The sequence below is a fragment of the Chrysochloris asiatica genome, unplaced genomic scaffold, assembly GCF_000296735.1.
Source record: "Chrysochloris asiatica unplaced genomic scaffold, ChrAsi1.0 scaffold00039, whole genome shotgun sequence".
Taxonomy (NCBI): Eukaryota; Metazoa; Chordata; class Mammalia; order Afrosoricida; family Chrysochloridae; genus Chrysochloris; species Chrysochloris asiatica.
The window spans coordinates 7,341,416-7,354,146 of record NW_006408557.1 but is presented as its reverse complement, the minus strand read 5'-3'; the positions used below and the strand labels follow the sequence as shown (position 1 = coordinate 7,354,146).

The 12,731-nt window shown below is 39.7% G+C and overlaps 1 protein-coding gene across 1 annotated transcript in view; it reads left to right on the top strand.

The window, feature by feature from the left end:
• DZANK1 (double zinc ribbon and ankyrin repeat domains 1) overlaps positions 1–12,731 on the top strand; it is a 115,073-nt gene that overhangs the window by 91,303 nt on the left and 11,039 nt on the right. The window contains exons 16-18 of the mRNA XM_006860637.1: positions 212–312; positions 10,702–10,782; positions 11,464–11,591. Of these exons, the coding sequence (XP_006860699.1) occupies positions 212–312; positions 10,702–10,782; positions 11,464–11,591 (310 nt within the window). The remainder of the gene's footprint in view (positions 1–211; positions 313–10,701; positions 10,783–11,463; positions 11,592–12,731) is intronic.

The following is a 12,731-nucleotide window of genomic DNA, read 5'->3' as shown; positions in this document are numbered from 1 at the left end:
ACCTAAAAAGTTTAATGCCTTCTACTCTACTCCCTTATCCTCCTTTTTCTGTTCTTGAACTGAAGGAAATGGTTTCAGGAGCTTTTCCTGCCAGTTTTAATAAAATAAAAATATCTCCAAGTCATCATGAATGACATGGCAGCAAAGTAGCTCTCTACTTGTGGGAGTGGGAGGTAGTATCACTTTGGACCTCAACTGTTTGTCATTTCAGTGAGTGACTACAGCCAGAGTGTCTCAGATGCTGCTGAAAAAGTAAAGAGGACAAAGAATTTCCAGGCCAAAATTTTTCAAGAAAAGAAAGAACAGCTAACAGTAGGTGTACTTCTTGTACCTGTCTTCTTGAGCCTGCCTATTTAATGCTTTATTGTCACAAGTTTTTCATGGAAAATACTTTAAGTTTTTCTTCTTCTTCTTCTTGTTTTAAATGACTGTATATTTTTATTTTGTGGATACAGAGTCTTCCCAAATATCTCAAGATTTCCTGAATCTCTTCTATCTGGGGATAGATCTATATTCCCATTTCATTCCTTCTCTCTCTCTCTCTTTCTGGTTTTTGTCTGTAATAAATACAAGTATGTAGTGATCTTTGATTACTTGGTCATGTTGGCAAGCGAAGAAATAGTCTTATGTGTACAAGTGCCTGGCATGGGTGTCCAGATGAGCACATGGCCTGTGGGTGGGCAGGGCATGCTGTTAGGTAGACTTCCTTGAAGATATGTGGGCAGGAAGTAGGGAGAAAACCGTAAGGTCTCCTAAATTGTCATTGTGGAGGTAGTAGTGGTGCTGGTGGTGTGAAATGCTCTACTGTATTTCATTCCTAAATACATCTCTCCTTCTGTCTTTGTCCTCCATACTTTCCCCTGTGTCTGTTATGGTGATGTTGGCTTTGCTCTCATTTCTTGAGCCCTAATGTTCCCAGTAGAAACCTTTGTGCCACATACTTTCTGAAAAATAGTTTTCAGCATTTAAGCAAGGAGCAAAAGTCTCCTGCTCTTCTTGCATGGGTGAGAAGGGTAGGGCAGCAGCCACCTCACTACTCTTAATAAAGTCCTTTAATAATAAACATGAATTCAGCTTGCATCTAACAACAGCCTTCCTTATTGACTCTCCTATTTTGAGATATTGTTAATGAGTATAAAAGGAATATGGTGGCTCTGTGCCATGGAGTCAGTTCCCACTCATAGCTACCCTGTACAGGGTTTCTGAGCCTGTAAATCTTTCCAGGAGCAGAACACCTCATATTTCTCCCGCCGAGAAGCTGGTAGTTTTGAACTGCTGACCTTGCGGTTCGCAGCCTGATTCGTAACTACTACACTACCAGAGCTCCTTATAAAAGGAATATTGTTGTTGTTGTTGTTAAGTGCCATCGAGTCGGGTCCGACCCATAGCGACCCTGTACAGGGTTTCCGAGGGTGTAAATCTTTACGGGAGTAGAAAGCCTCATCTTTCTCCCGCGGAGCGGCTGGTAGTTTCGAACCGCTGACCTTAAGGTTCGCAGCCCGATTCGTAACCACTACGCTACCAGAGAAGTCCATAAATTCAATGCTAGTGCTGTTGTTGCTAGGTGGCTCCCACTCATAGTGACCCTTTTCACATCAGAACAAAGCACGGATTTTCTTGCACCATCCTCACAATTGTTACGTTTAACCCATTGCTATAGCCACTGTATCACTCATTTTCACTGGTGGTCATCTTCTCTGCTGAGCCTCTACTTTACTAAACATGATGTATTTTTCCAGGGATTGGTCCTTCCTGATAACATGCCCAAAGTATGTGAGACAAAGTCTCACCATCGTTGCTTCTAAGGAGTACTCCAGCTGTACTTCTTTGAAGACAGATTTGTTTCTTTTTCTGGCAGTCCATGGCACTTTCAATATTCCTTGCCAACTCCATAATTCAAATGCATAACTTATTCTTCAATCTTCCTTAATCATTGTCCAGCTTTCACATTACATATGAGGCTAATGAAAATACTGTGGGTTGGGTCAGGTGTGCTTTAGTTCGCAAAGTGATAGCTTTGCTTTTTTTCCCCAACTTTTTATTGTGAATTGAATGAAGGCTTACAATGCTGATCATAAGTTTTATATTCAACAAATCATATACTTTGCTTGATTACATGGTTTCAATCCCCTCCATGTGCTAACAGTTAACAGTGTTTACCTCTATTCACTTTATCTATTGCATTCCTCCCTGTGTCTCCTGCTACCTTTATCTTTCCTCTGCTAACCTCCCTCTTGTTGTATATTGCCTGCCCTGTCTCCCATGTTAACACATGTCTACCCTCTATTCTGTAAATAATTTCCCCTCCCTCCCCTGTAACCACCATAGATACTTTCTTTTATCAAGAAAACCTTTTATTTTTTTTTAACTCTTTACAACATTGGTCTCATATAATTTTTGTCCTTTTGTGATTGACTAATTTCACAGCATAATGTCCTCCAGGTTCAACCATGTTGTGAGATGTTTCAGAGATTCATCATTATTCTTCAACATTTTGTAGTATTCCACTGTGTGTGTATGTACCTAAGTTTGTTTAGCCATTCTTCTGTTGGTGGGTATTTAGGTTGTCTCCATCTTTTTGATATGTCTCTTTTAGACTGCATATTGAAGGATCCTGTTTTCTTATCCCTTCTGCTCTCTATGTCTCTCTTTCCCCTCCTCCCACTCATTCTGCAACTAAGTATACTCATGAAAGCTTGTAACCCAGCCACTTCATGCGTTTATAGTCCCCCAGTTTTTTATAGCCACTGTCTAAATTTCTCATTCCTATCAATTGGACTGCGAATCACAAGGTTGGCAATTCAAACCCACCAATTGCTCCTCAGAAACCCTATAATGGGTCGCTAAGAGTCAGAACCAACTTGATGGCACTTAACAACATCAATAACAACATCAGCCTAGTACACTGAAGAATCAAGGTTGTTCCTTGATAAGGAGAAATCTTCCATTCCGGTTGGAATTGATATCTTTGCTCTTTAAAGAGAGATCTTTTTTTACCAGCAGATTTGCCCAATGAAAATGTCATTTGATTTCTTAACTACTGCTTCCATGAGCACTGATTGTGAATCCATATAAAAAGCAATCCTTGACAAGTTCAATCTTTTGTTTGTTCATCATGATGTTGTTTATTGGTCTATTTGTAAGGATATTTGTTTTCTGTACATTGAGTTGTAATCCATACTGAATGCTGTATTCTTGGATCTTCATCAACAAGTGCTTCAAGTTCTCCTCTCTTTCAGCAAGATAGGCTGTGTCCTCTGTATATCACAGGTGGTTAAGGAGCGCTTCTCCAATCCTGATGTTCTTCACATAGTTAAGCTTCATTGATTATCTGCTCAACATACAGATTGAACAAGTATAATGAAAGGATGCAACCCTGATGCACACCTGTCCTGATTTTAAACCACACAATATCCCCTTATTTTGTTTGACTGACTGCCACTTGGTCTATATACAGGTTCCTTACAATGAAGTGTTCTGGAATGCCTATTCTTTGCAGTGTTATCCATAGTTTGTTATGATCCACAGAGTCTAATATGTTTGCATAGTCAATAAAACATACTTAAACATCTTTCTGGTATCCTCTGCTTTCAGCCACGATTCATCCAACGTCAGCAATGATATCACTCATTCTGTGGTCTTTTCTGAATCGGGCTTGAATTTTAACAATTCCCTATTGATGTGCTGCAGCTACCATTTTTGAATTATCTTCAGCATGCTTTTACTTACATGTGATATTAATTACATTGTTCAGTAATTTCCACATTTTGTTGGGCTGTCTTTCCTGGTGCGGTGCTGTAGGATCAGCACTGGACTGTGAACTACAAGATCAGCAGTTCAAACCTAGCAGCTGCTTCTCAGAAACCCTATACAGGGTAGCTGTGAGTAGGAACTGACTCGACAGCACATAGCAAAAACAGCAACAGTCTTTTTCTGGAATGGGAACAGATACTGACCTCTTCCAGTCAGTTGGCCAATCTTTGCCAAATTTCTTGGCAAAGACTAGTGAGTACTTCCAGTGCTGTATCAGTTTGTTGAAACATTTCCATTTGTATTCTATCATTTCCTGGAGTCTTGTTTTTCGCTCAATGCCTTCAGTGAAGCTTGGACTTATTCTTTCAGTACCATTGGTTCTTGACCTCTCAAAATGGTTGAACGTTTACCACTTCTTTATGATACAGTGAGTCTGTGTATTCCTTACATATTCTTTTTTAAAAAAAAGAGTTCAGCTTTTTATTGAACATGTCACAAGGGTTTTAGTCAAAAAGACCAAAGCCCATGTCATCATTGGACTCTTCAGATTCTGTTTCTTTGCTTGCACTGCCTTCTCCACAGCAGTGGTAGAGGGTGTACACCACCTGTTGGTACAGGCCATCAGCCCCTAAATTGCAGATAAGGTTCTCAATGTTGATGATGGCCAGGGCCTTTGTGGACAAGTGAGGCCAGAAAAGTTCAGCATTCAGTTCCGCATCGTGCAGTGTGATGGCCAAGTAGATGCAAGTGAGCTCAGAGACAAAGGGTTGGTGGCTGCCGGACATGGTGCTAGTAATTGGTTGAAGTGCGGGTCTCACCTCAATGTGGCCTTAGTTTCCTTAAAAGAGCCAAGCGCCTTAGCTGCAGCTGAGGAAAGACCTTCCATCTTCTTTTGATGATTCCTGCATTGTTCAATCTTTTGCCCATTGTAGTTGCTGTTGTTTAGTGCCATTGAGTCAGTTTCAACTCATAGTGACCCTATATAGGGTTTCCAAAAAGCAGTTGGTGAGTTTGAATGGCTGCCCTGTGGTTCAAACTGACCTGATGATCAAGTGCTTATCCTACAGTGCCACATCAAGACTCCATTTTACGCATAGAATCCACTAGTATTTCAAGTCGAAGCTCAGGTTTTTGTTTCAGTTCTTTCAGCTTGAGAAATGCTCAGTGTGTTCTGTTATATAACTCTAGGCCTTTGTATATTTCTTTTTTTGTACATTTCATTTTAATTTGAACTTAATAACAGCATAAAATTTTAGAGACTCTTCTCTTTAAAGACTAAAATGGATGTCCGAAATGGATGTCTAAAACTTTTTCTCCAGCATAGACATGCTATAGTGAATGGAAGAAATGAGGAAGTAAAAGAACTAAGCAGAAAATTCCAAAGGGCAGCTTGAAAAGACAGAGTGAAGTAGTATAATGAAATGTGGAAGGACCTGGAGTTGGAAAACTGAGTGGAGTACTGGTATGGTGCTTTTACACTGGACCACAGAGTCGGTTTGAATTGCAAAGTCAGTAGCTCATCAGAAAATATAGGGTCGCTATGAGTTGGAACTGATTCAATGGCACTTAACGACAACATAGGCAAAATATTGAATGATGCAGAAAGCATCAAAAGAAGATGGAAGGAATACATAGAATCACTGTACCAAAAAGAAAGTGTTGATGTTTAACTATTTTAAGAGGTAGCATATGATCAAGAACCAATGGTACTAAAGGAAGAAGTCCAAGCTGCACTAAAAGTATTATTGAAAAACAGGGCTCTGGAAATTGATGGAATACAAATTGAAATCTGTCAACAAACTGATGCAGCATTGTAGGCACTCACTCATCTATGCCAAGAAATTTGGAAGACCACTACCTGGCCAACTTATTGGAAGAGATCCATATTTGTTCCCCTTCCGAAGAGAGGTAACTCAACAGAATATAGAAACCATCGAACAATGTCATAAATATCACATGCAAGTAAAATTTTGCTGAAGATAATTTAAAAAAATGACTGCAACACTACGTCAACTGTTCACTGTTAGAGATTTAAGCCAGAGGCAGAAGAGGATGTGAGATAACATCAAGTGGGTCTTGGTTGAAAGCAGAGAATATCAGAAAGGTGTTTACTTGTACTTAATTGACAATGCAAATGTTTCCGATCGTGTGGATCATGACAAGCTATGGATAACATTGCAAAGAATGGATAGTCCAGAATACTAAATTGTGCTCATGAGGAACCTGTACACAGACCAAGAGGCAGTTGTTAAAACACAACAAGGGGATACTGAATGGTTTAAAATCAGGAAAGATGTATATCAGGGTTTAATTCTTTTACCATACTTATTTAATCTGTATGCTGAGCAAATAGTATGAGAAACTGGATTGTATGAAGGAGAATGTGTCCTCAGGATTTGAGGAAGACTTATTAACAACCTGAGATATGCAAAAGATACAACCTTTCTTTCTGGAAGAGAAGAGGACTTAAAATACTTGCTGATTAAGTTTAAAGACCACAGCCTTCAATATGGATTGTACCTCAATGTAAAGAAAACAATCTCCTAACTGAACCAGTAAATAGCATCATGATTAATAGAGAAAGGATTGAAGATGTTAAAGACTTCATTTTGCTTGGCTCCACAATCAATACTTACGAAAGCAGCAGTCAGGGACTCAAACAATATATTACTTGCATTAGGCAAGTCTGCTGCACAAGACCTCTTTAAAGTGTTCAAGAACAGAGATGTCAGTTTGAAGACTAAGGTGTGCCTGATCCAAGCCATGGTACTTTCAGTTACTTCATCTGCATGTTTAAGTTGGGCAGTGAATAAAGAAAACTGTAGGAGAACCGATGAAAATGATTTGTGGTGTTGGCAAAGAATATTGAAAGTACCACAAACTCCCAGAAGAGCAAACAACAAATCTGTTGGAGGAAATATAGACAGAATGATCTTTAGAAGCAAGGGTCACAAAGTTTTATCTTTCACATTTTGGACAAGTTGTCAGATACCTGAAGAAGGCAGCATGCTTGGAAAAGTGGAGGATCAGCAAAAAGAGGATTGAGATGGATTGACACAGTAGCAGCAACAACAGGCTCAAACAATGATTAGAGAAAAGATTGTGAGGATGGTTAGGAGCCATAAATCATTCTGTTGTGCATAGGGTGAATTTGAGCCAAAGCTGACTTGATGACACCTAACAACAACAATGGGAATGTGGTATCTCTATAGGATAAGCAGTGGACTGCAAACCATGTGGTTGATGGTTTGAGCCCACCAGCTACTATGTGGGAGAAAGATAAGGGTTTTTGCTGCTATAAAGATTTACAGCTTCATCCCCTCATAGGTATGGGCAATTTGGACATTGGCTACCTAAAATGAGGGGGTGATAAAGGCTTGAAGTGACTGCCTTATAAGTTTTCAAGAGGGAGTTTAGTTTAAGAGTGTGTGGGGAAGAAAGAGTCCCCACTGAATAGTATTCATCTTGTCTAGATGGATCTGGTAAAAAGAGATGGGGATAAGATTCTTATGATTCAATAGTGAGTAATTGTTATCATGACTAACTGAGACTGTCACAATTGTAAAGGTAGAAGTTTTAAAACTAGGAGTAGTTAATCTTACAGTCCATAAACAGAGGACCCTAAGACCATGAAGGGAGAAGAGCACAAGCAGAATGTGGGACCTTATCCAGAGAAGCAGTGACACCAGAGATGGAAGCAGAGATAGGGACATGGAGAGAGGGAGCAGCTGAGGACTCTAGATTCATGGGAAGAGAGGGACTGAGAGCTGGTGGCCAGGAGGCAGAATTGAAGAATGTGCCCTTTGGTGGCGTAAATTATTATATATGTCTGAGTGTTAAAAAAAGAAAAAGAAAAAAACTAAAATGAATAGAGAGAAATACTGTTAACTGATGGTACATGGAATAATCATTGTAATGAAACAAGGTGTATGATTTGTTGAATGTAAGACTGATTATCTGCCCTGTAAACTTTTACTCAACTCATAATAAAAACTTAAAACAACAAAAAAATAGATTGATAGCCTCAGAAAACCCTCTATACAGTCACTATGAGTTGGAACTGACTCAACAACCCTCAACAACAACATTTGCATTTTGGCAATAAATACCAAAAGCTCTAAAACATTAGTTTAGTCATTCAAAGATCATTTTTGAGTAAATGCATGCTAGACATGATCTAGATTTTAAACAATAAAGCATATTCAAAGTCTGCTGAGGAGCAAGGCTTATATATCACATGTCTAGAAAACATTGCTTCAAGAAACTTTTCCAAATAGGGTTCTTATATTATGCATGTTGTTATTATTGTCGTTAAATGTCTGTGAGTCAGCTCTGGCTCATAACGGCCCTGTATAGGGTTTCCGAGGCGCGGCTGCTGAGTGTGAACCATCGACATTGCTGTTCAAACCCACCTTTCGGTCCAGTTCATTATCCCACAGTGCCACACCAATACTCCTATACTGGCTATAAACAATGACAGATAATTACCACAGTGCTTAATAAATTGATTTTTTCTCTGTGTTTCTAACAAATAAACATTAATAAAAAAGACAAAGGTTTCAGAATTCACAGGGTTGATATTCTAGTTCACTGTCATACATTTCCCTTTAAGGAATGAAATTGAGCATAAATAGGGGCTGCCAAAAGAACCAATGATCTGTTTTGGAAGAAGTGCAACCAGAGTGCTCCTTGGAGGCCAAGATGGTTAGGCTTCGTCTCTCCTACTTTGGACACATTGTCTGGAGAGAACATTCGCTGGAGAAGGATGTCATGCTGGGTAAGGTGGAGGGTCAGAGAAAAAGAGGAAGACCCCCAACAAGATGGATCAGCCAGGTGACATCATTGATGGCGTCAAGTGTGGCGGCGGTAGTGAGGTTGGCCTGGATCAGACATTGTTTCGTTCTGCTGTGCATGGGGTCGCTATGAGTCAGTTCCGACTCGATGGCACCTAACATAAAACACTGCTTAGTGGGTTGATGATAAAAGTACCTTGTTCTAAGACACTGTGCACCCCGCTAGGGGGACCACAGCCCAGACCTGGCATCTTCTTGTGAAAGGCTCAGAGTCCTTAACTGATGTCCTCATCTACATGGCTTCCTAGGGAGCCAAGAGAGCTATGATGTATTATTTCTACTTTAGAAACAAGGCATTGGTAGCTCCCTGACCACCCCACATGTATTGCTGGAATCCAGTGGCAGAAACATACTACAAGCAATGTCTCCTGATTTATTTCTGGATTGCTTCTTTCAGTCTTCCAGTAACCAGCACTTTGAAAATCTATATATATAAAGATGAATATAGATTCAATTGAACTTTCCTTTTTAAACAAGACGTCAACTTTATTGGTTTGTAGAGGTGTGGCACTGTGGGATAAACCCTAAGGTTGGTTTGAACCAAAAGGTTGGCAGTACAAATTCACCAGCCATTCCTCGGAAACCCTATACAGGGTTTCTATGAGTTGGAAGTGACTCAAAGGCACGTAAAAACAAAAACAAAAAGAGGACAATTACATCAGATCACATCATGAGGGAGTTAATTGCATTATTAAATCTTGTCATCTTATCAGTTATTAAGTCTTAACTGCTACACCACTGAGAACCTAGGCCCAGCTAAGTTGACACCAAACCTTAAGTATCACATCAGGTGAACACATTTTGTGAACTGTCATATCTAGAACTGATACTGAACACTTTACAAAGTATTTTAGGATTCACCTAGTAGCTATGCCTGTAAAATTCCAAATAAAACTAGTATAGGCTTTCTCATTGCATCTCTGTCCTTAATAACTAAAACAATGTTAGTGTGTTGTCCTTCCTCAAGTCAGGACATTAGAGACCAGCAAGATTTACATTACCAGTTGTTACAGAGTTGACTCTGACTTGTGGTAATCTCATGTGTGTCATGTTGTTGCTAAGTGCTGTGGAGTCAGTACCAACTCATATCAACCGTCTATAGGATTTCCAGGGATGTAAATGTTTGTGGGAGCAGAAAGCCTTGTACTTGTTAGCAGCTTCTGAAAGGATCTGCTGGACCAGTTAAATTCAAGGCAGGGAAGTTAGCTTAGAAGGTTAATGGTGATCCATAACTTTGTATTTGTTTGGATCCCAAAGAAATCTTGTGAGATTTTCTTGAAGGACACAGGGTGATCATGGGGGTTTCTTTGGAAGAAGTTTTAAGGAAATGGAAAACAGCATTAGTAAGAAAAAAGTCGGGGAAGTTACACCAAGAAGAAAACATTTCGCCCCCCCCCCCATCACAATAATGCACTTGCTTATTCTTTGAAAGTAGAAAGGGATAGCCTTTGAGAATTTTGTTGGGAAACCTTACTCCATCTGCCCAACAGCCTTAGTATTTTCCCTTGAGACTTTTATTGTGTTCCCAGAATTCAAAAGGACATTTCAAAGGAACACAATTTGAGTCCCTCGAGAATGCCAAAACTTCCCTTTTGACATGGTGCAAACCAAATGATATCAAATTCTTCAGGGAAGGGTTAGAGAAATGGAAACACTGCCTTCAGAAGTGTATTAACCTTGATGGAGGCTATGTTGAAGAACAGTCATTTCACAGTTTGATATTTTTGTAGTAATACTTTTTTACTTACCCTCATTTTGTAGGGCTTTCAGTTGCTGAGGTTTTGGAAGTAGATTACTAGGTCTTTCTTCTATGGTACCTCTGAGTGGACTCCAGCCTTATGGTTAGCAGCCCAGCACATTAACTGCATCACCCAGGGACTTCTGGTATTGCTGCTGGGTGTTGAAGACCACAGACATGCACACACATAACCATACTCACACTCATGTTTGCCTGTCTTGTGGCTAAAAACACAACTGGGTATGTGGCTTTATCATTGGAGAGAAAACACTTACCTGTTAAGTTTGCCCTGGGCAAGTGAGATGACTGTAAAACTATTTTGGACTATGGAAATGACCACATTTTATCACTCTGCAGTCAGAAAACAGACACCTGCTGAAGGAAGTTGGACCTGAAGGGGAAGGAAGAGTCTCTGTAATTGAGCAGCTGCTTGATGAAGTGAGTGTAACCAACAAGTCTCTGAGGATCTTCAGGTCTGCCTTGCACCTATGCCTCTTGCATGTGGAAGTTTTGATCAGTGTTGTGAAAATCATAGTGCCATTTAATTTTAGAAATGTTTGAGGATGAACTAAATGAGTGGCAGCTAGTCAAGAGCATTATATTATTACCTGTTCTAGTTTTTATAGAAAAGAAAATAGGCAGAAAAGTGGGTCCAGGTAACTTGTATGATGATGGGTGGAATTTCTGGTCTGTGACCCATGTTACCCCATGCGACCTTCATCCTGGGGTTCCTGAAGAAATAGGGTTGCCAGGGATGTCTGCCTCCTGGTGTTGGGAGCCCAGGTGCTTTGGCAACTCTGTCCATCGTTGATTGAATCTTCAGTGAGATGAATCTACGTATATTTAATCTACAGTGAGATGAATTGACACTCTAGATTTGAACATACCGACAAATTCTTGTAGCACGGACAATGTTTTATTCTGTTCCACATAAGGTCCCCATGAGGCAGTGTCTGATCAACAACGACTAACAACAATGTAGGATTTCTGTTTCTCTTATCCTTTGATATAAAAGTAGTTTAGCTCCATAAGAACTTGAACTATTCATTGTAGAACACTGTTACACATGCTAAGCTAGTGATTGGCTGTTGAGTGCTTTTCCTTTTCCATATGCTACAGGGGGCAGATCCCAACTGCAGTGATCATGAAGGCCGGCCTGTTATTACTGTGGCTGTTGTGAACAAGCACTATGAAGCTATTCCAGTTCTCGTGCAGAGAGGAGCACAGGTCGACGAGCAGTCAGGACTGTAAGTGAAGGCGCTGAAAGGAAAGCTCTGGTCATGTTGCTGGCAGCCAGTCGGTAACTCACAGAATTTTGCTGCAACAAATTTGCCTGGTCAACTAAAACCACTTAAGAACTGTGTTCATACATTTGAACCTTCTTAAGAGGCTTCTTGTTGTTAAGTGCCATGGAGTCAGTTCCAACTCATAGCGACCCTGTATTAAGTTTCAAGGCTTTAAATCTTCTTGGGAACAGAAAACCTCATCTTTCTCCCAAGGAGCAGCTGGTGGACTTATTTATAGAGCCATCACATTTCCCACTAAGAGGCTTACTTGCTTCCAGTTTCGAAATTTAAGCAAGACAAGCTTAGTAATTTTATTAAGTTATGATACACTTTGTTAACTCGGAAATTTACACTGTTATAAAATTCTTAGTCAGTGGGATGTTAAAAAAATACTTTTTGATCATGATCTGAACTATTGAGTTCTGAGAACAGAGAAGCTAGAGTTTTTTCCTTATGGAGCTATACCAGTGAAGTTAATTTAAAAGGAAATGTTGTCAGAGTGAAAGTAAAAAAGTATTGCTACAAAAATCATAAAGCCCTTTATTAAACAAAAATATCAAACTGTGAAGCTATTGTTTCTTTTTTTTTTTTAATTTAAGGTTTTTATTGTAGATTGAGTGAAAGTTTACAGGGCACATCATCAGTTTTACATTCAACAAATCATATATCTTGTTTCATTACATTGATTATAATCCCCTCCATATACCATGTTAACAGTATTTCTCTCTATCCACTTTAGCTTTTTAAAAAACACACAAGCAAAAAAAACCCACTCAGGCATATATAATAATTTACATCTCCAAAGGGCACATTCTGCAAGTCTGCTCCTGGCCACTAGCTCTTAGTCCTTCACTTCTTAGTCCATGAATCTAGAGTCCTCAGCCACTCCCCCTCTCCATGCCCCCATCTCTGCCTCCATCTCTGGTGCTGCTGCTTCTCTGGTTAAGGTCCTCTCTTGATGGTCCTAGGGTCCTCTGTTTCTGGACTGTAAGATTAACCACTCCCCTTTTTTTTGTTACAAAACTTCCACTTTACAAGTGTGACAGTCGCAATTAGTCATGATAACAGTTACTCACTATTGAATCTTATGAATCTTATCCC